Source organism: Hemiscyllium ocellatum, chromosome 2, assembly GCF_020745735.1.
Source record: "Hemiscyllium ocellatum isolate sHemOce1 chromosome 2, sHemOce1.pat.X.cur, whole genome shotgun sequence".
NCBI classification, from domain to species: domain Eukaryota; kingdom Metazoa; phylum Chordata; class Chondrichthyes; order Orectolobiformes; family Hemiscylliidae; genus Hemiscyllium; species Hemiscyllium ocellatum.
The window spans coordinates 98,626,618-98,654,420 of record NC_083402.1 but is presented as its reverse complement, the minus strand read 5'-3'; the positions used below and the strand labels follow the sequence as shown (position 1 = coordinate 98,654,420).

Below are 27,803 nucleotides of genomic sequence, written 5' to 3'. Positions count from 1 at the left end.
TTATTCATTATAGATGTCATGCAGTAGAGTCATAGAGATGTACAGCGCAGAAACAGATCCTTCAGTCCAACTTGTCCATGGCAACCAGATATTCTGAACTAATCTAGTCCCATTTGCCAGCATATCCCTCTGAACCCTTCCTATTTGTTTTCCTATTCATTCCTGTTCATCCAGATGCCTTTTAAATGTTAGAATTGTACCAGTCTCCACAACTTCCACTGACAGCTCGTTTCATACGTGCACCACCCTTTGTGTGGAAAAAAAGTTGCGCCACGTTCCTTTTAAATTTTTTACCCTTTCATCCTAAACATATGCTGTCTAGTTCTGGACTCCCCCAGGGAGAAGACTCATCTATGTACCGTATCCATGTCCCTTATGATTTTTTAAATCTCTAAGGCCACTCCTCAGCCTCCAAGGCTCAAAAAAAAGGAAGAGAAAAGGATGAGGTTTTGAGGAGAGAAAATAGGAATTGGGCAGGTGGTTAAAAAGTAGATTCACGAGGGTAGTAATATCTGAATTACATGCTGGGGCGAATAGGAATAGGAAAATAGAGCAGATGAATGCATGGATGAGGAGCTGGTGAAGGGGAGAATGGTTCACATTTTTGAATCATGGGAATTTCTTCTGGGGGAGAAGTGACCTGTGTAAGAAGGATGGGTTGCACCTGAATTCGAAGGGGACAAATATACAGCAGGGAGATTTGCTAGAGCCATCCAGAGTGATTAGTGAGAAAGTGATCAATTTTGAGGCTGTTGTGTTGGGAAAAGGAGCAAATTAAATAGTCAAGGCAGGCAGGAGCAAAGCAGAGAATGAGATACGATTGATAAAAGTTAACTGCATTTATTTCAATGCAAAAGATCTGACATGTAAAGCAGATAAACTCTAGGCATAGTTGGGAATGTAGGACTGGGATATCATACCTACTACAGATATGTGGCTCAGGGATGAACAGGACTGGTAGCTTAATCTTCCAGGGTATAGATGCTATAGGAAGGATAGGAAGGGGAGTAGCCTTTTTGATGAGGGATAACATTTCGGCTGTACTTAGGGAGTACATTCAGTGAATATGGTTGGGTGTACCTGGAGAAGTAAGAATAGGTTTATCACCTTATTGGGATTGTACTATAGGCTCCCAGTAGTAAGCTGGAAACTGAGAACCAAATTTGTAAGTAGTAGACTGTGTACACCCCAGTCCAACACCGGCATCTCCGAATCAATAGTAGAGTGGTAATGGTAGGGATTTTAACTTTCTAAACATAGATTGGGGCTGCCCTAGTGTCAAGGGATCAGATGGAGAGGAATTTGTGTGTGTACAAGAAAATCGTCTTACTCGGTATATGGATAGACCTACTAGACAAGGTGCAAACTTGAGCTTCTCTTAGGAAATAAGGCAGGGCAAGTGATTGAGATGTCGGTGGGGAAGCACTCTGGGGCAAATGATCATCATTCCAAACAAAATCAGGAATTGCTGGAAATGTTCAGTGTGGCAGCATCTGTGAAGAGAAATCTGTAATGTTTTGGCTCTGGTGACTTTCACAATATAATTTATAATTGTATTGGCTTAAAATAGTTATGGAAAAAGATAAATTTGATCTAAAAATTATAGATATAAATTGGAGGAAGGCAAATTTTGACTGTACAGGGTATTAGGCAAGAACTTTCAAAAGTTTATTGGGAGCAGATATTCATAGGTAATGGGGTCGCTGGAAAGTGTGAAACTTTCAAAAATGAGGTAACAAGTCCAGAGACAGTTCTATTTCTATTCGAGTGAAGAGCAAGGCTGGTAGGTGTAGAGAATGCTGAATGACTACAGAAATTGAGGTTATGTTCACGAAAAAGAAGTATATGTCCGGTATAGACAGCAGGGATCAAGCAAATCTCTAGAGAAGTATAAGGGCAGTAGGAATATACTTAAGGGGGAAGTCAGGAGGGCAAAAAGCAGGTATGTGATAGCTTTGGCAAATATGGTTAAGGAGAATACAAAGGGATTCAACAAATACATTAAGGCCAAAAAGTATTTTGCACTAGTGTTTAATTTGGAAAAGGGTATGAAAGCTAGAAAACTTGGGGAAATAAATAATAATATCTTGAAAAGTGTCCATATTACAAAGGAAGAGACACTGGGTGTTTTAAAATACATAAAGATGGATAAATCCCCAGGATCAGATCAAGTGTACCCCAAAAGGAAGGCAGGGAATTGATTGCTGAGCCTCTTGCTGAAATATTTGTATCATTGATAGCCACAAGTGAGATGCTGGACATCAGGAGGTTGGCAAATGCGGTGGTAAAGAAAAGGCTGGGAAGTGTGGACTAATGAGCCTGACATCAGTGATGGGCAAGTTGTTGGAGGGGATTTTCAGGGACAGAATTTACATGTATTTGGAAAGGCAAGGACTGATTAGGGATAGCCAATATGGCTTTGTGCGTGGCTAATTGTGTGTCTCAAACTGAGTTGAGATTTTTTTTGAAGAAGTGGTGAAGAGGATTAGTGAAGGTAGAGTGGTGAACGTTGTCAAAATGCATTTCTGTAAGGCATTTGACAGAGTTCGACATGGCAGACTGATTACAAGGTTAGATCACATGGAATACAGAGAACTCGCCATTTGAATACAAAATTGGCTCAAAGGTAGAAGACAGATTGGTGGTGGAAGGTTGCTTTTCAGACTCATGATCAGCAGTGTAGTGCAATGATTGCTGCTGTGTCCACTGTTTTTTGTAATCTGTATAACTGGTTTGGATGAGCGTGTAGGAGGTATGGTTCATAAGTTTGCAGATCGCAACAATTTTGGTGGTGTAGTGGACAGTGACGAAGATTACCTCAGTACAATAGGACCTTGATCAGGTGAGCTAATGGATGCAGGAGTGGCGGATGGAGTTTAATTTAGATAAATGTTAGGCACTACATTTTGATAGCACAAATCAGGGCAGGACGTACACATTTAATGGTAACGTTGTGGGAAGTATTGCTGAACAAAGAGACTTTGGAGTGCAGGTCCATAATTCCTTGAAATTGGAATCTCAGATAGAGCGGTCCGTGAAAAAAGCGTTTAGTACACTTGCCTTTATTGATCAGTGCATTGAGTATCGGAGTTGGGAGGTCATGCTGCAGCTGTACAAGATATTGGTTAGGCTGGTTTTGGAATATCGCATGCAATTCTGGTCTCCCTGTTATAGGAAGGATGATGTGAAACTTGGAAGGGTGCAGAAAAGATTTACAAAGATGCTTCCAGGGTTGGAGAATTTGAGCTACAGGGAGAGATTGAATGGGCTGTGGCTGTTTTCTCCAAAGGTTTTGGAGGCTGACAGGTGACCTTTTTGAGGGTCATGGATAGGATGAAAAGTCAAGGTATTTTCCCATGGGTAGGAGACTTTCAAATGTAGAGGGCATAGGTTTAAGTAAGTTTTCAGACAGGGTTATATGGGAATGGAGGAAGTAGTGGAGGCTGATATAATTACAATATTTAAAAGGTATCAAGATGGATAAATGAAAAGGAAGGGTTTAGAGGGATTTGGGCCAATCCACCTCTTTTTCTCTGGCAGCTCATTTCATATAAGCATCATGATTTCTATACACGCACCATTGAGACGTGATTTCCCATGACTATCACTAATCAATCCTTGCCTTTCCAAATACATGTACATCCTATTCCCTCAGGATTCTCTCCAACACCTTTCCCACCAATGACATCAGGCTCACCGGTCTTTAGTTCCCTGGCTTGTCCTTACCACCTTTCTTAAATAATGGTACTATGTTAGCCAACCTCCAGTCTTTCGGCACCTCACCTCAATGATACTGATATCTTAGCAAGGGGCCCAGCATTCACTTCCTTAGCTTCCCAGAGAGTTCTAGGGTGCACCTGATCAGGTCCTGGGGCTTTATCCACTTTTATATGTTTCAAGACATCGAGCACTACCACCTCTGTAATATGGACATTTTTTTTCAAGATGTAACCATCCATTTCCCCATATTCTATATCTTCCATATCCTTCTCCACAGTTAGCACTGATGCAAAATACTCATTTAGTATCTCCTCCATCTATTGCAGCTCCACACAGAGACTGCTTTGCTGATCTTGAGGGGCCCTATTCTCTCCCTGGTTACCTTTTTGTCCTTAACTATTTATAAAAGCCCTTTGGATTCTCCCTAATCCTAGTTTCCAAAGCTATCTTACGTACCCTTTTTGCCCTCCTGATTTCCTTCGTAAATATCCTCCTACTGCCTTTATGCTATTCTCATGATTTTCTCGATTTGTGCTGACTATACCTGACATATGTTTCCTTCTTTTTCTTAATCAAAACCTCAATTTCATTAGTCATTCAGCATTCCCTACATCTACCAGCCTTTCCTTTCACTCTAACAGGAATATACTGTCTCTGGACTCTCATGATCTCATTTCTGAAGGCTTCCCACTTTCCAGCTGTCCCTTTACCTGCAAACATCTGCTGCCAATCAACCTTTCAAAGTATGAGCCTAATACTGTCAAAATTAGCCTTCCTCCAATTTAGAGCTACAACTTTTAGATCTGGTCTATCCTTTTCTATCACTACTTTAAAACTAATAGAATTATGGTCGCTGGCCCCAAAGTGCTCCCCCACTGACAACTCAGTCATCTGCCCTGCCTTATTTCCTAAGTGTAGGTCAAGTTTTGCACCTTTTCTAGTAGGTACATCCACATACTGAATCAGAAAATTTTCTTGTACACACTTCTAAATTCCTCTCCATTTAAATCCTTAACACTATGGCAGTCCCAGTCCACGTTTGGAAAATTAAAATCCCCGACCATAACCACCCTTACAGATTCTTACAGATAGCTGAGATCTCCTTTCAAAGTTGTTTCTTAATTTCTCACAGTATTTCCTGAGGTGTGTTCCAATCCCCCCCTCACCCCCCCAACCTCATCACCACCACTTTACTAGTTTAAATCCTTGTGAACAGCTCTAGCAAATCTCCCTGTCGGTATATTAGTCACCTTCCAATTCAGGTGCAATCTGTCCTTAATGTACAGGTCACATCTATCCCAGAAGAGATTTCAATGAACCCTTCTCTCCCTCACCAGCTCCTCGGCCATGCATTCATTTTCTCTATCCTCCTATTCCCTCCCTCACTAGCTTGTAGCATCGGAAGTAATCCAGATATTACTAACCTTGAGCACCTTCTTTTTAAATTCCTGCCTAATTTTCTATATTCCCCCTTCAGAATCTCATTCTTTTCCCTTCCTATGTTATTCATTCCAATGTGTACAATGACCTCCTCCTGGTCCCACTCCCCTTCGAGAACACACTGCATCCCCTCTGAGACATCCTTGATCCTGGCATCAGGGAGGCAATATGCCATTGTTTTTTTTTGCTGCTGGCTGCAGAAACATCTGTTTGTGCCTCTGACTAGAGAGCCCCCTATCACAAATGATCACTTGGAAGCCAACATACCCCTCATTTACATTAGTCTGTCTCAATACCAGAAACTTGGCTGTAAATGCTACATTCCATCACTTCTTACATTTCCCAGAACAGCATACTTGTTTGAAATGGGGGTAGCCACCGAAGACTCCTGCACTACCTGCCTAGCTCTCCTACTTTTGCTAGAGTTAACCCATTTATCTGACAGTAACTGTGGCTTTTTTCCCTTCCTGTGACCTCCATCCATCCCACGTCCTAGCTCTTATAAATTCCTCATTGCCTCTAACTGTCGCTCCAGCTGATCCATTCGATTTGATGAGATTTGCAGCCAAAGACATTTCCTGCAGACATAATCTTCAGTAACGTGGAAACTCTCCCCAATCTCTCTCATCTGACAAGAGCATATCACTCTACTAAAGGCCATATTTGCTCCTTCACAATCAACAAACCCAGAAAGTAGCACTATCCTATTACTCTTTTCAAAAAAAAACTACTCCAGGCTAATATAATACTTATGGCTATATTTTAAAAATTTAATTAAGAGACAGATCTCAATAAAACATGTAATCAAGAAACAACCCACTCTCCTCACGTGTAGATTGACAGCAATGCTACTCTTAAAAATTATGCACTTATCTGTTCATGTGTTGCTGGAAAAGCGCAGCAGGTCAGGCAGCATCCAAGGAACAGGAGATGGGTCATTTCGGGCATAAGCCCTTCTTCAGGCATCAGCAGTCCTCACTTTCTCCACTTATCTGTTCATGTGCTGTGAGCTCTCCCACACAGGTTCCTTGTGTCACGTATTCAAACTGAATTCCATTTGCCATTAATCAGTCCTTCTAACCAGACATAGAGTTATACAGCACGGACCAGATATCTTAAATAGTGGTTCTGAGGAAGGGTCACTGGATCTGAAATGTTAACTCTTCTCTTTCTTCTCAGCTGCTTCCAGACCTGAGCTTTTCTAGCAACTTCTGATTTTGTTTCTGATTACAGCATCTGCAGTTATTTTGGTTTTGATTTCAAAATTATTGCTGGATTGTAATTAGATGATTAAGGACTGACCGTTGAACTGAGCTTATATTGCTAGATCTTTCCTGTGATGTTGGCCTAACACTAGTTCAGTGTATAGCCAGCCAGAGCGAAGGCTCTTCAAGAACACAGTTAAGGTGTTTTATGACGAAGGTTTCTAATGATGGTGTCACTTTTTAAAAGGTTACTTTGTCTTGGTTTTTATTTGAAGAGAGGTTGTAAAGGCAGAGAGTTGAGCAGTCTACCAGAACCACGAGAGTAAACAACATGTGAGACCTTTAGATTTTGTTTATAAAAGTTGAAACTATAGAAATAACCTGAATGAGAGAGCTGGCCACACCCAGACCAGGTTTCAAGTTTATTTTTAAGCAGTCCAAAGTTGTTTGGGGTCTCCAAACAATTTGTAGCTTCAGTGAATGATTCCTGGCTGATACTTTCAAATTTCTCTTAATGCTTTTTTCTCCTGGATTGGAGAACTGCATGGAAGAATCTGTGTCTGAATTTGCCTTTACGCAAAGTGTTAGTTTCTTCTTTTTGAAATTCTTACTCACTGTGGAAAAGGATATGGAAGATATAGAATCTAGGGGAATAGATGGTGATATCTTGAAAAATGTCCATATTACAGAGGAGGAAGAGCTGGATGTCGTGAAATGCATAAAAGTGGATAAATGTTCAGGACCTAATCAGGTGTACCCTAACACTCCGTGGGAAGCTGGGAAGTGATTGCTGAGCCTGTTGCTGGGAAATTTGTATCATCGATAGTCACAGGTGAGGTGCTGGAAGACTGGAGGTTGGCTTACATTGTGCCATGTTTAAGAAAGAAGGTAAGGAGAAGCCAGGGAACTGTAGACCAGTCAGCCTGACATTGGTGATGGGCAAGTTGTTGGAGGGAATCCTGAGAGACGGCATGTATAAGTATTTGGAAAGGCAAGGGCTGATTAGGGATAGTCAACGTGGCTTTGTGCATGGGAAATCATGTCTCACAAACTTGGTTGAGTTTTTTGAAGAAGTAACAGAGGATTGATGAGGGCAGAGCGGTCGATGTGATCTATATAGACTTCAGTAAGGCAGGGAGAAAATGAGGACTGCAGATGCTGGGGATCAGAGCTGAAAAATGTATTGCTGGAAAAGCACAGCAGGTCAGGCAGCACTCAAGGAGCAGGAGAATCGACGTTTCGAGCATAAGCCCTTGTAGAGGGAGGAAGAGAGCTCCTTCAAGGAAGGTATCCTTGCAAGAGGATTCGCAGTAGATTAAAATCAACTAGGCAGTAAGGCATCCAACAAGGTTCCTCATGGGAGACTGATTAGCAAGGTTAGATCTCATAGAATACAGGGAGAACTAGCCGTTTGGATACAGAACTGGCTCAGAGGTAGAAGACAGAGGATGGTGGTGGAAGGTTGTTTTTCAGATTGGACGACTGTAACCAGTGGGGTGCCACAAGGAATCCACTACTTTTTCATCATTTATAGAAATGGTTTGCATGTGAGGACAAGAGATACAGTTAGTAAGTTTGCAGATGATACCAAAATTGGAGATGTAATAGACAGCGAAGAAGGTTACCTCAGAATACAATGGGATCTTTATAGAACATAGAAAAATACAGCGCAGTACAGGCCCTCTGGCCCTCGATGTTGCACCGATCCAAGCCCACCTAACCTACCCTAGCCCACTTTCCTCCATATGCCTATCCAGCCCGTTTAAATGCCCATAAAGAGGGAGAGTCCACCACTGCTACTGACAGGGCATTCCATGAACTCACGACTCGCTGAGTAAAGAATCTACCCCTAACGTCTGTCCTATATCTACCACCCCTTAATTTAAAGCTATGCCCCCTCGTAATATCTGACTCCATACTCCATCTGACTCCATTATGAGATAGACTAATGAGCTGAGAAGCAGCAGATGGAGTTTAATTCAGATAAATGTGAGGTGCTGCATTTGGGAAAGCAAGTCTTCGCAGGACTTATTCACTCAATGGTGAGGTCCTCTGGAGTGTTGCTGAACAAAGAGACCTTGGAGTGCAGGTTCATAGCACCTTGAAAGTGGAGTCACAGGTAGATAGGATAGTGAAGAAGGCATTTGGTATGTTTTCCTTTAATGGTCAGAGTATTGAGTACAGGGGTTGGGAGGTCATGTTGCAGCTGTACAGGACGTTGGTTCGGCCACTGTTGGAATATTCCATGCAATCTTGGTGTCCTTCTTATCTGAAAGATGTTGTGAAACCTGAAAGGGTTCAGAAAAGATTTACAAGGATGTTGCCAGGGTTGGAGGAGTTGAGCTATAGGGAGAGGCTGAACCGGCTAGGGCTGTTTTTATCTGGAGTGTCGGAGGCTATGGGGTGACCTTATAGAGGTTTATAACATCATGAGGGGCATGGATAGGATAAATAGACAAAGTCTTTTCCCTGGGGTAGGGGAGTCCAGAACTCTAGGGAATAGGTTTAGGGTGAGGGGGGAAAGATATAAAAGAGACCTAAGAGGCAACTTTTCCATGAAGAGGGTGGTACTCATATGGAATGAGCTGTCAGAGGAAGTGGAGGCTAGTATAATTGCAATATTTAAAATGTGCCTGTATGGGTACATGAATAAGAAGGGTTTGGAGGGATATGGGCCAGTTGCTGGCAGGTGGGACTAGATTGGATTAGGATTTCTGGTTGGCATGGACGAGTTGGACTGAAGGGTCTGTTTCCATGCTGTACATCTCTTATGACTCTCTGACTTGATGCAACTACATCAAGTGCCAACTTCTGTGAACAACCAAAATTTTAATAAGCAAGTTAAAGCTTTCTGGAGGAACCCTTAATACACTTCACAGGGCTTGCGGAACCATGTCAAAGATATCTCTGAACAAAAGAAACAGTCCTTCCTTTATAGAGTGCAAAAGTTTCACATTACAGTCAGCAACACCCACAAGACAACCCACAGTCCTATGCCATTCAAGACACAAGGTAGTGATCACATCATTTTCAGAGATAATGTGATTCAATCATTCCTTAATGGCAAGACTTTGTCTAAATTTTTTGTAACTGTAGGGTGTAGTCAGAATTCCAACTGCAATGTTGTTATTGATTCTGAATAGGGGATGATGCAAATGGCTCTAACCAGCAACAGATGGGAATATAGATTCCTTGCATTCTGTCTGTAAAGTTGAGACGCACTACCCTAAGACCGAGGCATACCACCCTACTGTTGGGACATCCAATTTCCTGCAGGCCAGCAGAACAAATAAACCGTTATGTAATGTGTGTTATTGGATGTTACTATGTTGGAATAGTTAATTCACAATAGGTAATGTATCTATTGTTCCAGATTCCTTTTTGTATTTTAATTGTAGAGTTTAACTAAATTATGTTTTACTCAACGTCAAGTAGTTTGATTAGTCACATTGCGTCTGGGACAGGCATTTCACATCTACCTTTTAAAATAAGAAAATGTTAGGCTCTTGACTACCTTTTAAAATATTTTGAGGGTGTCTTATCTGGTCCATAACAAATTGTGGACTGGTCCAGAATTGAAATGTCATTCCAAGTTGGTATAGGATGGTTGGGCTCAAAGGTGGCAAGTGTTGAATTTGGTTGGTTTAAACAGGGTGTGCCTTGTGCAGTAATGTCTCTTTTGGTCACTAAATGTTGTCTGGAGGTGGAAGAAGTGACTTTGGGAGTTTTAGAAAAAGTGAGCATTCACAAGCTTTTTAAACTTCTGTCAGGCCCTGCTGTGTTCCAGTGGAAGTAAATTCAGTCGACATTGGCTATGCTGCAGACCTCTGGGACCTCGCCTATCCCAAAGAGGATACGAAGTGTCTGTCAATGCTTCAGGAATTTGTTCTCTTGTCTCTCTCAATATTCTGGGATAACTCCCAGCAAGGCCCGGGGACTTATTTGCCTTAATACAACACCTCTTCCTTTTTATAAAAGCAAATTGGTTTAGAAATTTGACACTGCCTTGCCACATCATTGTCTGCCAATTCCTTCTGTGTAAATATCGACACAATATTCTTTTAGGACCTCATCTACCTCTTCTCACTCCACACATAGATTCCTTCCTTTGTCCTTGAGCGAGCTAACTTTTTCCCTGGCTACCCTCTTGCTTCTTCTATTAGTAGAAACAGGCTTGGTATTCTCTTTAATTCTGATTGCTAATCTCATTCCATGACCCCTTTTAGTCTGTCCATTCCTTGTTTAGATTCTTTTCTACTTTCCTGATGTTATTCAAGGTTTCATCAGTTCCCATCCTCTTAAATCTTAGATATACTATCTTTTTGTTTTTGACAAAGATCAGAACATCCCTGGTCATTCCAAGGTTCATGTAACTTGCCATACCTATCCTTCATTCACTCAGGAATGTGCTGCTCCTGAACTCTTATCAACTGCCGTTTGAAATACTGTCTCACATCCATTGTGAATTTATCCTCAATGGCTGCCTTCAATCAAAATTTTCTCATTTCTGCCCAATAGAGCTGTAGTATGTAATATATGTGAGGTGCACTGCAGATTTTAACCAAACCATTGGACAGCACCTTCAAATCCACAGCTGCTTTTATCTAAAAGGGCAGGAATGCATCACTATTAAGTTCCACTCCAAGCCACACGTATCACAATTTATTCACTGTCACTGGCTTTAAGATCCTGGAATTCCCTTCCTAACAGCATTTAGTCTACCTACAGCACATGGACTGCAGTGGTTTCCTCCCACTATCATCTTCTGAAGGGAAACTAGGGATGGGCAATGAATGCTGGCCAACCATCGATAGCTAAATCCCACAAGAGAATTAAAGAAAAGATCTTGATCTGCAAGGAGCAATTTCAATATTAGTGGAGGATACAAAACCTTATAGCATTGTAAACTGTGAGGAGATCAGGCCAGTGAACCCACAGTGGTGGCAAGAGAAGTTCCCTGTGTCGATAGCAGTTATCTTGAGCAGCAGTGAATGCAGAAGCATGCAGCCTGAGGTGGCTGGTGTGAGAGAACAGGAGTGGCAGCCGAAGCAGCAGTTGAACAGGCTGCAAGACAGTGAGAGCAGGCAGCCCCGGGGCTGGCAGCAGGGGTGAGGTCGAGCTCAGAGCAGGGATGTTTAGCCCTTGTGACGATAGTATGTTTGTGGATGACATTAAGATTGCTGGTACAATGGATGGTGAAGAAGATTATCTAAGATTACAAAGAGATCTTGATTAATTGGGTCAATAGGCAGAAGCATGATATATTTTCACAGTACTTATGTGAGTACCTGTGACAGCAAACCTAATTCAATTTAATATAGAGACTAGAAATGGCCTAGGAGTAAACTATTCAGCCTTTGACTCTTAGTCATAAATTCATAGAGATCTACAGATGGAAAAAGGCAGTTACGTCTATCACATCTGTGTTGATCAAAAATAACTGTCTAACTATTCTCAACCCACTTTAGTCCATAGCCTTGTATGCCTTGACATCACAAGTATACATCTAACTTCTGCTTAAATGTTGAGGGTTTCTACCCTCATTACCTTGTGTCCTGTTGTGAGGGTGGTATCAACTCTTTATCTACCATTCTTGCAGGCTGCGATTTCCAGTTTCCCATCACCACTGAGTGAACAAGTTTTTCCTCGCCTTTTCTCTAAACATTCGGCCCCTTAACTTAAATCTGTCCTCTCTTTATTGATCATTCTATCAAGGGGAAAGTTTTTTTTCTTATCCACCCTTTCTCTGCCCCTCATAATTTTATACATCCCAAATCATGTCAACTCTCAATCTGTCAATATCAATCATAACTGAAATCTCTGCACACTCTCCAGCACAATCACCTCTGTCCTATAATGTGGATTGTAGACTGCACACAGTGCTCCAGCTATGGTCCAATCAATATTTTTATACAGTTCCAGTATAACCTCCCTGCTCTTAAATTCTGTGTCTCAGCTGATAATGGGAAGTATGCCTTGTACTTTCTCAACCACTTTATCAATCAGTCTTGACATCTTAAGGGACTATTGAACATGCACCAGATATCTCTTACCCTTTGTCCAGGATCCTACTGTTCATCAAGTATTCCCTTGCTTTGTTTGTCCTGCCCAAGTGCATCACCTCACATTTTATCTTTGAATTCCATTCGCCCCCAATCGGCTCGTCTGACCAACCTGTCTATAAACCTCAATGTCTAAGGCTAGCCTCATTATTTCTCACCCCATTAATTTTTATATTGTCTGCAAAATGACCACCACTTCTGCATTTGAATCTAATTAATTTATAGAAACTACAAACTACAAGGACCCCAACACAGTCTATAATGGTAAAGAAGGAGGCCATTCAGTTCATCATGTCTGCACTGGCTCGCTAAAGATCTGCCCAGTAAGTCCCATTCTCCAGCTTTATCTTTGTAGCCCTCTAAACTGGAAGCGGCCACTCAGGTAGATAGGGTGGTAAAGAAAGCACATGGCATGCTTGTCATTGTTGGTTGTGTAATTGAGTAGAAGAGTCAGGATGTTATGTTGCAGCTTTATAAGACTTTGGTTAGGCCACAATTAGAGTATTCCATTCAACTGTGGTTGCTACATTACAGGAAGAACGTAGAGGCTTTGGAGAGGGTGCAGAAGAGATTAACCAGGATGCTGCCTGGATTAGAGGATATGAGCAATAAGGAGAGGATAGAAAAACTCAGGTTTTTCTCTGTGGACTGGCGGAAGCTGGGGGGAGACTTGATAAAAGACTATAAAATTGAGATGCAGAGATAGGGTTGATGGTCAGAATCTTTTATCCAGTGTTGAAGTGCCTCATACTTAGGGCATGCATTAAAGGTAAGAGGGAGAAAGTTTAAACGAGATGTTAGAGGCAAGTGTCTCACATAGTGAGTGATAGGAATCTAGAACATGCTGCTTGGGGCAATGGTGGAGGCAGCTATGATTGGGTATTAGGAGACTTTTAGCTATGCACATGAATGTGCAAGGAATGGAGGGATATGGACCAAAGGCAGGCAGAAGGGATTAATTTAATTTGGCATCAAGTTCGGCACAACATCTTCTGCCAAACGGCTGAGTCTGTGTTGTACTGCTCTATGTTCATCATTTCCAAATATGTATTTAGCTTTCTTTTGAAGCCTCCTATGGGATGCACTCCTCCACTCCCAGACAGCACATTTCAAATCCTAACAATTCTCCAAGTCAAGAAGTTTCTATTCATCTCTCTCCTCTCTCTTGCTGGCAAGCCTGTAATTGTGACCCCAAGTTACTAACATATCAACTAGTGGAAACAGAATAATCTTTTGATCCTGTCAATACTCGCTTAAAACCCTGCTTACATTCTTTTGGCTCCAATACAATTACCATTTGTATTTCTTAATTGGCTGTTTCTTTTGTTTTCCTTTTACCCTTAATGTACTGATCAATTTAGGATTTTCCTTTTTATTTTACCTACTACTATCCTTTCATATCACCTTTCTGCTTTCCTTTTTAAATTCCCTCTTGCATATTGTTTACTCCTCTAAGTTTTCTGCTGCTTTGAGCTCTTGGTATCTGCCACAAGTCTGCCTTTTCCTCTTAATCCAATGCTATACATCCTCACTATCTAGAGTTTACAGGATTTGATGATCCCATCCTTTTCACTCTTTGAGATATGTTAGCCTGCATTTTCCATATTTTCATCTTGAATGAATCCCAGTTTTAGATCTTAAAGTTCCTACTGCCTGGCCACTCGAGCTAAATCATTATCTAATCTTATTAAAATCAGCCTTCCCCCAGTTTAGAACTTTTCCAAGGAAGACATCATAAAACAACAAAAGGACATTGACAAGTTGTTAGATTGGGCAGATAGCTGGCAGATAGAGTTCAGTGCTGAGAGGATTGAGGTGATACATTTTGATACAGAAAGCACAGAGGGACAGCATAAAATAAAGGCTGCTATTCAAAAGAATGTTCACGAGCAGAGGGGCCTGCATAAATCATTAACTGTGGCAGAACAGGTGGAGGGAGCAGTTAATAAAAATCTCAAAACGCTCAGCAAGTCAAGTTTTGGGGCTCAGTGGTTAGTCTCAGGTTTGATTCCAGCCTCTGGCGACTGTCTGTGTGGAGTTTGCACATTCTCCCCGTGTCTGTGTGGGTTTCCTCTGGATGCTCCAGTTTCCTCCCACAGTCCAAAGATGTGCAGGTCTGGTGAATTAGCCATGCTAAATTGCCCGTAGTGTTAGGTGAAGGGGTAAATGTAGGGGAATGGGTCTGGGTGGGTGCGCTCTGGCGTTACAGTGTGGACCTGTTGGGCCAAAGGGCCTGTTTCCATATTGTAAGTAATCTAATCTCGTCTAAACTTGGACACATGGCTAATTATTCCTTCCACAGAGTCATTGCTAAGTGAAAAGCAATGTGCCAAGTTCCACTTGCCCATCTTTGCCTGTTGCTTTGCACATTCTTTCTTTTCAGATTACAATCCATCATCGTCATGGGCAGTCCCTTGCAGACAAGGCTGACTTTCTTCGACTCTCGAGTGAGCCCACAGGTGGCTATACAGACTGATGCAGTCATTGCAGGCTCTGATACAGTTGGGGCAGGAGGTGGTCATGGGAAATGGTGGGCGGGTGTTGCTGTGGCAGCATGCTACCTTTGTTGGTTTTGCCTGGCTTCTGCTTTTTCCAGATGGCAAATCTCGAGGTGCTCACTGCTTTCCCGCAATGATTCCCAGTCGTCAGCAAGAAAGCTGCACTTTGCAGGTGCAGTCTTGAGGGTATCACTGATGGGCTTGCTCTGTCTATCTGGGGCTTGCCTGCTATCTTAACTCTGCTTGTGGGAGTCCTTGGTCAGTCGTGAGGATGATGTGCTCAGCCCAGCGCAGCCAATCAAGGCTAGTCAGTGCCTCGATGCTGGGGATGTTGGCATGGTTGAGGATGCTGGTGATGGTGCATCTTTCTTCCCAATGGATTTGTAGGATCTTGTGCAAGCAGCATTGATGGTACTGCTTCAATGCCTTCTGCTGAGCCCGTGGTATGTAGCATGCTGTGGATGGTTCAAGGATGCTCTGATCAAGGAGTTCTCAGAAGTGCTCCCCACCAATGTTATTTAATGGGTTTGTCACCTTTGATAAGATTCAAAGAGAGATGGGGCCTTGGGTGTTTGGTTTATATGTGGTCTTGACAGCACAGGAGAAACCATGCATATCATAGTTGTCAGCCATTTGTTGTGTCTCCAGTCCTTTCTCCACCCACCACCTGTTCTTTATGTCAGTGGTATGTTGTTGGCCCTTTGTACTACACCGTCTGAGGGTCAGTACTGAGGGAGTCGGTCCCTCTCCAACTCTCAGTTCCAGTGGGCCAGGGCCAAGCACCACTACGCCTGTTCTTGGCTGCCTCTGAACTTGGTCTTCTAGAGCTTCAGTTGCTACAACTGCAGCTAGACTTTTGTAGCTCTCCGCTATCCTGAACTCAGTATTGATAAAATTCTGCCTCATGAAATTTTAAAACAGCCTACTCCTGCTTCCCTCTCCGTCTAGTGTTTAGATATAATCCAAATGCCTCAGTTGAACTGCGCCACACCCTCTCTCAGGCAGTGCATTCTAGATCCCAACAATCTGTTGGATGAAATTTTGTTTCTTTTGTGTTGTCATTCCTTGCTTTCCCAGTTACCTTCAAGTCTCCGGATACCTCCAACAATGGCAACATTTTCTCCCTATTTAATCTGACCAGACCACATGTCATTTTGAATTTCATTATGTCTCCTTCTGTTTAAGTTAAGACCTTCTGTTTGTTTTCCACTAAAGATAACAGCCTAGCTTCTTGAATCTGTCTGCTTTGTCAACAGTAAGTTGAATAAGATTCCCTTTCACAAATCATCTTGACTCTCGCTCTAATTGGATCAAGATTTTCAAAATGCTCTCCAATATCCTCCTCCATCAATTCAAACATTTTCTATATTACAGATATTAAGCTAACTGACTTATAGTTTTCTGCTTTCTGTCTCCCCACAGCATTGAACAAAGGAGTCACATTCATTGTGAAAAATTCATTACTATTCCAACAGAAACTTGTAAGAACTTAGGATGAAGAATAAGGGAGGATGTCATAGAAACCTATGAATTTCTAATAGGGTTAGTCAAGGTAGTTGAAAAAAGAATGTTTAGCTTTCAGTTTTAGTGTTAAAGGTTTTCTAAATTCTTTTCCTTTGGAGAATGTGATTTTGAGTTCCTCCCTCTTCTTCCAAGAGATCAATCTGAGACTGGTAGAGTTGAGAAAAGAAGCAAGTCAAACAGTCAGAGCAGGCAGGGACAATGCAGAGAACAAAGTAGGACAGAGAAATTAAACTGCATTCATTTCAATGCAAGAGGCCTAACAGGGAAGACAGATGAACTCAGGACATGGTTAGGAACATGGGACTGGGATATCATAGCAATTACAGAAACATGGCTCAGGGATGGACAGAACTGGCATCTTAATGTTCCAGGATCTAAATGCTTCAGGACACACAAAAAAGGAGGGATAAGTCGTGTTTTTGATAAGGGATAGCATTACAGCTGTACTGAGGGTGGATATTCCCGGAAATATATCTAGGGAAGTTACTTGGGTGGAACTGAGAAATAAGAAAGGGATGATCACCTTATTTGGATTGTATTATAGAACCCCTAATAGTCAGTGGAAGATTGAGAAACAAATTTGTAGGGTGGTCTCAGTTATCTGTAAGAATAATAGGGTAGTTATGCTAGAGGATTTTAACTTTCCAAATGTAGACTGAGACTGCCATAGTGTTAAGGATTTAGGTGGAGAGGAATTTAAGTGTGTACAAGAAAATTTTCTGATTCACTGTGTGAATCAGTTTAATTTCTCTGTCCTACTTTGTTCTCTGCTTTGTCCCTGCCTTGTCCCTGCCTGCTCTGACTGTTTGACTTGCTTCTTTTCTCAACTCTACCAGTCTCAGATTGATCTCTTGGAAGAAGAGGGAGGAACTCAATCACATTCTCCAGAGGAAAAGAATTTAGAAAACCTTTAGCACTAAAACTGAAAGCTAAACATTCTTTTTTCAACTACCTTGACTAACCCTATTAGACAAGGTGCAAAACTTGGCCTACTGTTGGGAAATAAGGCAGGGCAGGTGACTGAGGTGTCAGTGAGGGAGCACTTTGGAGCCAGTGACCATAAGTCTATTTGTTTTAAAATCATGATGGAAAAGGACAGAACAAATCTAAATTGAAGTTCTAAATTGGAGAAAAGCCAATTTTGGCAGTATTAGGCAAGCACTTTCAAAAGCTGATTGGGGGCAGATGTTTGCAGGTAAAGGGACAGCTGGAAAATGGGAAGCCTTCAGAAATGAGATAACAAGAGTCCAGAGACAACGTGAGGGAGAAAGGAAAGGTTGGTAGATGTAGGGAATGCTGGATGACTAGAGAAATTGAGGTTTTGGTTAAGAAAAAGAAGGAAGCATATAGACAGGATAAATCACACTCGAGCATTTTGTCCAAAACTTGTATACTTTGGCTAAACTATTTTTTTCAGCTTGCAATTCTGCTACATCTGCAACTGCACTTTGGGAACAAACTTTTCTGTTTTAGGCAAGGCAAGTATATCAGGCATTAGCTGCAGAGTGATAGTGTCTGAGAAATGGAAATGCGCTCAGTCCTTCTTTTCCAATGCCATACCTCACCTCAGACCAATTTGAAAAAAAAAGTGGTCTGAGGTACTTATCATCTTGTTTTGACTTAAGTTGAGATGCACAGTTTATATAGTTTATGCATTTATTATCCATTCCTAATTGCATTTCAAAAGATGGTGGTGAGCTACCTTATGCTATAGGTAAACCCACAATGATGTTAGGGAGAGCATTTGACCTAGAACAGTGAATGAATAGCATAATATTTCCAAGTCAAGATGGTTAGTGGCTTGGTATTTGCAGGTAGTAGAGTCCTATGTAACTGCTGCTCTTATTCTTCAAGATGGAAGTGATTCTAGGTTTGGAAGGTGCTATCTGAGGAGTCTTGATGGAATTTTGTAGTGCATCTTGTAGCTGACCTACACTGTTGCTTCTGAGCATTGGTGATGGAGGGTGTGATTTTTTGTGGATATTAGGGTTAGATAGTAAAGCAGGCTGCTTTGTCTTGGTTAGCATCAAACAGTTTGAGTTTTACTGGAGCTACAGTCTTTCAGGCACGTAGAGAGTATTGCACCATACTCTCAATTTCTGTCTTGTCGGTGTTGGACAGGGTTGGAGGAGTTGGGAGATGAGTTACTTGCTACAGAACTTCTAGCCTTTACCTTCTCTTGTAGTAAATATTTACATGATGGGTGAAAATCAATTTCTGGTCAATGGTAACTGCCAGGATATTGATTATGTTAATCCAGTGATGGATTTCTCTCTGGTTTGAGAGAACCTAACATTACTCCTTAATGTCTGGTATTTACATGATATGAATATAACATGGTCACTTGTCAGCCCAAGCCTGGCTGTTTCCAAGCCTTGGTATATTTGGACATGGACTGCTTCAACATAGTAATGAGTTGTGAATGGTTCTAAACATTGTGCAATCATCATTTCCATCCCTGAGCTTATGGTGGTCATTGTTGAAACAGCTGAAAATGATTGGGTTTAGGACACTACAATGCATACAGTGTGTTGAAGATTAGTGGGAAGCCTTTAAAAGCCAGCAGAGGATAACTGAAAAGCAATACGTGGGAGGTGTGGGCTGGGAGATGAAATATATAAGATTAAACCAGCTAGTAATTTAAAAAAAGATTAGTAAGAGTTTATTTAGATATCTAAAAGATGAGAGACACGAGTGGACTTTTGACTGTTGGAAAATTAGGCTGGAGAAGTAGTAATGGGGGACAAAGAAATGTTGGAGGCACTATGGCACAGGGGTTAGCATTGTTGCCTCAGCACCAAGGACCCTGGTTCAATTCCAGCCTTAGGTGACTCTGTATGTTTGTGCGTTCTCCCTGTGTCTACGTGGGTTTCCACCGGGTGCTGTAGGTTCCTCCCATGGTCCAAAGATATGTAGATTAGATGGATTAGCCATGGTAAATGTGAGTTACAGGAATAGAGTAGGCTGGTGTTTAGCAGGTCAGTGCAGACATGATGGGCCAAATGACCTCTATCTGCATTTTGCGATTCGATCATTCTCTGAACTAAATAGATACTTTGTGTCAGTTTCACAGTTTTCAGCAGCATACCAGAGCTTTGAGAATAAGGCGAGAGAGGGAATTTAAGGGTCATCACTGAGGAGGTGGTATTGGGGAATCTGAAAGATCTGTGACTAGATAAATCACCTGGATCAGATGGACTACACCCCAGAATTCAAATAGCTGAAGAAATTGTAGAATAGACATGCAGGAGGCTGGAAGAACATAGCAAGCTAGGCATCATCAGGATGAGGAGAAGTCAGCATTTTGGGTGTAACCCTGCTTCAGGACTGGGAGTAGGTATGGGGGGAGCTGAAGATAAAGGGGATGGTGGGGCAGGGTGGTAAAATGGAGATAGATAAAGACAGGTAGAAGGTACAAACTGGTTGGCTGTAGGGAGGAATGAAGAATGAATCCGGTTGATGGAAGGGATGTGGAGGGGCTGGGAAGGGAGTCGGGGGGGATGGGAAGGGAGGTTTTTTGAAATTGGTGAACTCAATGTTGAGTCTTTTGGGCTGTAGGTTGTCTAGGCAAAAGATGAGGTGGTGTTCCTCCAATTTGCAGTGTGGTTCATTGTAGCGATGGAGGAGGCCAGGGATGGTCATATTGGAAAGGGAGTGGTTCGCGGAATTGAAATGGGTGGTGACTGGTAGGTCTGATCAGACCCTGTGGGCCCAGCTGCAATGCTTAATGAATTGACACTGGTGGTGATCTTCCAGGACCTAGTGGGGGGTCCCAAAGAACTGGAAAATGGCTCATGTAGCACCAGTTTAAGGAGGGAGGGAGAAGACCGAAAACTGTAGGGCACTTAATCTGACCCTGATCATTGTTAAGACTTTAGAATCTATGGCTAAAGATTAGTTTGCAGAGTACTTGGAAGTGAATAGTAAAATAAGGTGGAGTCAGCATGGCTTCATCAAGGGGAGATAATGCCTGACAAATCAGTTTGAATTATTTGAGGAGATAACGAGTAAGTCACTCAAAATGCCAGTGGATATGATCTGTTAGGAATTCTAGAAGGTGTTTGGCAAGGTGCCACACAGGAGGCTGCTAAATAAGAGTAGAGCACATGGTATTAGAAGCAAGGTGTCGTCCAGTAACCCCTACCCCACTCAGTCAAAGCAAAATGCTCAGAGACACAGTATAGTTTCACCACCTTCATCTTTAGTCAGGGTCCTGGAGAAAGAGGGAACGATCGCCCAACTGCAGAGAATTGAGTTCTCTGTTTTCTCCCTAGCATCAGTTTCTCAATGAACTATATAGTCATTTTACGGGGAGGAGTATCCAGATAAGGCAACATACATATTAATTGGGTGACTGTTAAAATCAGCAAGTATCAATAGCAGAGACCAAGCGCTCTATTGTTTTACAATGAATGTTCTTAACCTTGTTAACTGAATTCACACAATGGATATTTTACCCCTTGTTAACTGACCTTACGTACTGAATGCTTCCAATATTGTTAAATGGCTCTACATAATAACTGTTTTTCCACCTTGTTAACCCTTGCCTTCAGCACTCCATTGTTAACTGTAAGTTCTTGTCTGATCTGAGTCATGCTCAGTTGAACCCCGTTTCAAAAAACTCAAACTTAATACTTTTTTTTCCTGCCTGTTTATACCCTATACACTTTCTCAAAGGTGCTGACATGGATACAGAATTGGCTGAAAGAAGAAGGCAGTGTGTATAAAGAGGTCATTTTCAAGATTGCAGCCAGTGACTGGTGGAGTTCTGAAGGGTCTGTGTTGGGATCACTTCTATTCATGTTTATATGTTAATGATCTTGATGAAGGAACTGAAGCTGTTATTGCTACGTTTTCAGATTGCACAAAGGTAAGGGGAGGGACAGGGTGTATTGATGAAGCAGGAAGGCTGCAGAAGGTCTTGAACATGCTAGACCAGTGGGCAAAGAGATGGCAGATGGAGTACAATATGGGAAAGTGTGAAGTTATGCATTTGATAGAAAGAAACTAGTCCATGCCTCTATTCTAAATGGAAAAAGGCTTCGGAAATCTGAAGTACAAAAGGGACTTGGGACTCCTAGTTCAAGATTTTCTTCAGGTTTCAGGAATGCTTGAATGTAAGCAGAGATGCCTGTAAGGCTGTATCAGGCTCTGGTCTGACCACATTTGAAATATTAAGGTATTTTGAGCCCCATATCTATGGAAGGATGTGCTTATCTGAGGGGAGTCCAGAAGAGATTTACAAGAACAATCCTGGGGTGAAGGGCTTGTCAAAGAGTGGTTGAAGACTTGGGGTTTGTACTCAATGAAGTTTAGTAGTATGAGGAGAGTATCCGATTGAAATGTACAAAATACTGAGAGCTTGGAATAGAGTGGACGTGGTGAAGATGTTTCCAGTAGTAGTGATGAGAACTTGAGGGCACAATCTCAGAATGAAGGGCCGATTCTTCAGATCTGAGATGAGGCAGAATTGCTGGTTGATTAATCTATGGAGCTTACTATTGCAGAGGGCTGTGGGAGCCAACTCATTGAGTATATTAAAGGCCGCAATAAATTCTTGATCAGTAAGGGAATCAAGGCTTATGGGGAGAAGGCAGAAGAATAGAGTTGAGAAACACATTAGCCACGATCAAATGGTGGAGCAAACCCAATGAACCAAAGAGCATAGTTCTCCTTGATTTTATGCTCTTAAGATCTTCTGTGGAGATGTCCTGGACCTGAGATGAATGATCTCTAAAAGTGACCACCGTCTTCCTTTGTGCCAAGTATGACTTCAACCAGCAGAGAGTTTTCTCTGATTCCCATTGGCTCAGGTATTGCTAGGGCTCCTTGATGTCACACATATCAAATGTGGCCTTGATGTTAAGGACAATCATCCTTACTTCACCTCTGGATTTCATCTGTTTGGTAAAATGGCTGTAATGTGGTCAGGATCGGAGTGGTTCTTCCTAAAACCAAACTGGGTGTCAGTGAGAAGTTATTATGAAGCAGATGCTGCTTGATAACAATGTTGATTACCTCTCTCATCACCTCCAAGTAAAGTGCCAGCAGTATAGCTTGCGAGCTCCTCAGCTCAGGACACTGGAGCTCATCTACTCCAGCCACTTTTTACTTTCTTTTTCTCCTTTTTCTTAATGTTTCCGTTTATTGTCTTGTCTTTTCTAACTTATTTGGTGAGGGCATCTTCGCCTGGCCCAAGTTCAGTGAAGAGGAGGCATCCAGGCTAGCATGGGGGTCTTGGCCTGGCACAGCAATCTTCTGTTGAAGCAGACACATTCCAGAGGGGTGGTCTCAGCTTGGCATGGCCTTCTCCCGGTTTGACGATCGTACATAGGCTTGAAGATTTCATCGCTGTCTTTGGTGGCTGCTTTTGGGTATTCCAACTATACAGTGTGGCGATCTCGTCCAGTGTTGGTGTGGAGGTCTCATCCTGGTATGTGGCATGAAGGACCTCTACTCCAGCCTGGACCTGCAGTCTCCCTTTGGGACAGTCTTAGCTTGGCATGGTGTCACCAAATTTGGCAGCCTCTTCGTGGTGTGGAGGTCTCGTCCGTGTGGGAGGTTGTCTTCGGCGACAGCTTCCTGGTATTCCAGTGTTCGTTGTCTTAAACAACTTTCCACAAACTGAAATTGATATGATCCCTCTTGATTTTTACTCTTTTTATTTATGACTTTTGCCTTAAGTATAGGCACTGTGGTATGACAACTTATAAAATTTTTCACTTTTTTATTGTAAAATTACATGTGGCAATAAGTTGCTATTCGGTTTTATTCTTTACCGATGATCAGGAATAGACTGATGGGTCACTAATTTACTACATCGGTATTATCCTGCTTTTTGTGTACAAGACATGCCTAGCCAATTTTCAACAGTGTTGATTAGATGCTGTTATAGTGGAACAGTCTGGATAGAGGCATGGCAAGTTCTAGAGCTTGTCTTCAGGACTATTATAGAGTGTTGTTAGGACCCATAGCTCTTGAAGTCTCCAGTGCCTCCTACTGTTTTGTGCTATCACATGAAGTGAATTGAATTGGTTGAAGAGTTTAAGTATAGGCACTGTGGTAATGAAGCATTAAGCTTGTCCCTCCTTTAATGCCATCTATTGCCCTCTTCAGCCCTCAGTAAATTCTATCATCTTTGATATAAATGCGCTCCCCACTTGCAACATTGACAGTGCTTTTGTCAATTGGCACCTTTACTATGTAATGCCCTCCCCAAAATATGAAGGAGCCTGCCATTACTCTTTTGTGATGCTCTTAATATCTTCCTCTTTGTATAAGCATTTGGTTAACTGTCATAATCTCTCCTTTGGCTTTGTGTCAAGTTTTGCCTGATTATGCTCTTGTGAAATCACTGTGGGCAATATCATTTCAATGTTAATGCAATTCATCTTTGCCAATGCTGCTATTATTTGCATATATGGTGATAGATTGAACTACTTTTTGATTGTTTCAGGTTGTCATGAGGGATGACTACTCTGATCCATTTGATGCTAAAAATGAGTTGAAGAATCAAGTTGTCAAAAAACGAGAGGTGGACAGCAATGGTTACATGGAACCTTATGAGGCACAAAGAATGATGGCAGGTAAGATAAGTGTATTCAGACTCTATATTGGCATAGCAGACATGTAAGTTCATTTTGTTTTCTGCATTCACAGGAGCTCTGTCAGGTATTGAATAATCAAATGTATTGGCTGGACACAGTTCCTCCATTCTTTCCCCAATCAAAATCTTCCTGATTTTCATCATTGCTATGAAATCACTCCAGGTGTTAGGTTTTTTTTCCTGAGATTCTTACAGACGTGATGCAACTGCAGGTTGCCAACTTCTGTGAACAGCCAAACTTTATTAAGCAAATACAAGCTTTGGAGGATCAGAATTGATCAGGAACCTCGAAGTGAAGGAGCCATTGGGAAGTAGTGACCATAATACAATAAGCTTCAGACTGCAATTTGAGAGGGAGTGTGTACAATCGGAAGTGACAATATTTCAGTTGAATAAAGGGAACTATGGAGCTATGAGGGAGGAGCTGGCCAAAGTTCAATGGTGCAATACCTTGGCAGGGATGACGGTGGAGGAACAATGACAGATACTTCAGTGTATAATGCAGAAGATGCAGGATCAGTTCATTCCCAAAAGGAAGAAAGATCCTAGGAGGTGGCATGGGTGGCCGTGGCTGACTAGGGAAGTTAAGAAACATATAAAGTTAAAAAAGAAAAATATAACATAGCAAAGATAAGTGGGAAAACGGAGGACTGGGAAGCTTTTAAAGAACAACAGAGGATTACTAAGAAGGAAATACGCAGATAAAATGAGGTACGAAGGTAAACTGACCAAAAATGTAAAGGAGGGTAGTAAAAACTTTTTTAGGTATGTGAAAGGCAAAAAAAATGGTAAAGACGAAAATTGGGCCCTTGAAGACAGAAACAGGGGAATATTTTACGGGGAACAAAGAAATGGCAGAAGAATGGTGGGCGGCACGGTGGCACAGTGGTTAGCACTGCTGCCTCTCAGCGCCTGAGACCCGGGTTCAATTCCCGACTCAGGCGACTGACTGTGTGGAGTTTGCACGTTCTACCCGTGTCTGTGTGGGTTTCCTCCGGGTGCTCCGGTTTCCTCCCACAGTCCAAAGATGTGCGTGTCAGGTGAATTGGCCATGCTAAATAGCCCGTAGTGTTAGGCAAGGGGTAAATGTAGGGGTATGGGTGGGTTGCGCTTCGGCGGGTCGGTGTGGACTTGTTGGGCCGAAGGGCCTGTTTCCACACTGTAAGTAATCTAATCTAATCTAATTGAATTGGTATTTCAGATCTGTGTTCACTGGGGAAGACACAAGCAATCTCCCTGAGGTAACAGTGGCTGAAGGACCTGAACTGAAGGGAATTTATATTTGCCAGGAATTGGTGTTGGAGAGACTGCTAGGTCTGATAAGTCCCCGGGGCCTGATGGTCTACATCCCAGGGTACTGAAGGAGGTGGCTCGAGAAATCGTGGATGCGTTAGTGATTATTTTCCAGAGTTCAATAGATTCGGGATCCATTCCTGCAGATTGGAGGGTGGCTAATGTTGTACCACTTTTTAAGAAAGATGGGAGAGAGAAAGCAGGAAATTATAGACCAGTTAGTCTGACCTCAGTGGTGGGAAAGATGCTGGAGTCTATTATAAGGACGAAATTACGACACATCTGGATAGGAGGAACAGGATAGGTCAGAGTCAGCATGGATTTATGAAGGGGAAATCATGCTTGACTAATCTTCTGGAATTTTTTGAGGATGTAACTGTGAAGATGGATGAAGGAGATCCAGTAGATGTAGTGTACCTGGACCTTCAGAAAGCTTTTGATAAAGTCCCACAAAGGAGATTTAGTGAGCAAAATTAGGGCCCATGGTATTGGGGGCAAAGTACTAACTTGGATTGAAAGTTGGTTGGCTGACAGAAAACAAAGGGTAGTGATAAACGGCTCCATTTCAGAATGTCAGGCAGTGACCAGTGGGGTACCGCAGGGATCAGTGCTGGGACCGCAGCTTTTTACTATATATATATTAATGATATAGAAGATGGTATTAGTAATAACATTGGCAAATTTGCTGATGATACTAAGCTGGGTGGCAGGGTGAAATGTGATGAGGATGTTAGGAGATTATAGGGTGACCTGGACAGGTTAGGTGAGTGGTCAGATGCATGGCAGATGCATTTTGATGTGGACAAATGTGTGGTTATCCACTTTGGTGGCAAGAACAGGAAAGCAGATTACTACCTAAATGGAATCAATTTAGGTAAAGGGGCAGTACAAAGAGATCTGGGTGTTCTTGTACACCAGTCAATGAAGGTAAGCATGCAGGTACAGCAAGTAGTGAAGAAGGCTAATAGCATGCTGGCCTTCATAACAAGAGGGATTGACTATAGAAGCAAAGAGGTTCTTCTGTAGCTGTACAGGGCCCTGGTGAGACCACACCTGGAGTATTGTGTGCAGTACTGGTCTCCAAATTTGAGGAAAGACATTCTGGCTATTGAGGGAGTGCAGCATAGGTTCACAAGGTCAATTCCTGGAATGGCAGGACTACCTTGCGCTGAAAGACTGGAGCGACTGGGCGTGTATACCTTTGAGTTTAGAAGACTGAGGGGGGATATGATTGAGACATATAAGATTATTAAAGGATTGGACACTCTGGAGGCAGGAAACATGTTTCCCCTGATGGGTGAGTGCCAAACCAGAGGACACAGCTTAAAAATACGGGTAGACCATTTAGGACAGAGAAGAGGAGAAACTTCTTCACCCAGAGTGTGGTGGCTATGTGGAATGCTCTGCCCCAGAGGGCAATGGAGGCCCAGTCTCTGGATTCATTTAAGAAAGAGTTGGGTAGAGCTCTCGAGGATAGTGGAATCAAGGGTTATGGAGATAAGGAAGGAACAGGATACTGATTAAGGATGATCAGATTGAATGGTGGTGCAGGCTCGAAGGGCAGAATGGCCTACTCCTGCACCTTTTGTCTATTATCACTTAACACTTCACAATGCCTGCAAAGCATGTCAAACAAAGCTCTCTGAACAAAGAAACCGGTTCTTTCAAAATCTCATATCACAGTAAGTAATGCCCACAAGACAGCCCCCAACCACTCCCCCATAGTCACATGCTGCCCAAGACACAATGCAGTGATCTGATCATCTCCAGAAACAATGTAATTTAGATAATTCCTTAATAGCAAGATTGGGTATAAATCATTTTTTTAAAATGCAGGGAATAGTCAGAATTTTAACTGCAATATTCTTATTGATTCTGAATAGGGGATGATAATGTAAATTTACTGTGACTAATAGGGGATAGCAATGTAAATATTTTTACATTCTACCTGCAGGACAAAGAAACATACCACCCTACCCACAAGGCATCCATTGCTGATTAACCAAAAATGCCCATTTTTGGGAAGCTACATTACTCCAGGCGCAAGACAAAGTGAGGGGAAGCAGTTATGCAGTCTACGATTGCATTATATCAGGGATTGCTGTAAAACCAGCATAAATAAAGATCATATTAGTCACATGACTAATGTTTAAAAACAGATCACCCTGTCTGTTTCACTGACAGTTGTCCTGAGCAGGCACAATAAGTGAAACTTACCAATCAATTTAGTAATTTTAATGTCAAACCCAAGAACAACTTTTGCAGATTTATACTGAACTGTTGATGGTTATTAAGGAATGCATTATCTAAATATTTTCAGTGAGAAAGTCACTTTGTCAATTTGTATGAGAGAATTCCAGTTGGTATGATGTTGGATAGCACGTGGCTTACTGTTGTGTCTGCATTTGTTGCTTCTCAGGACACCATAGAGACTGAGAGATCTATAGCACACAAA

At 42.1% G+C, this 27,803-nt stretch overlaps 1 protein-coding gene across 2 annotated transcripts in view; it reads left to right on the top strand.

The window, feature by feature from the left end:
* LOC132828421 (SH2 domain-containing adapter protein F-like) overlaps positions 1-27,803 on the top strand; it is a 247,918-nt gene that overhangs the window by 10,005 nt on the left and 210,110 nt on the right. For both annotated transcript variants that reach the window (XM_060845517.1, XM_060845527.1), the window contains exon 2: positions 23,906-24,035. In XM_060845517.1, the coding sequence (XP_060701500.1) occupies positions 23,906-24,035 (130 nt within the window). The remainder of the gene's footprint in view (positions 1-23,905; positions 24,036-27,803) is intronic.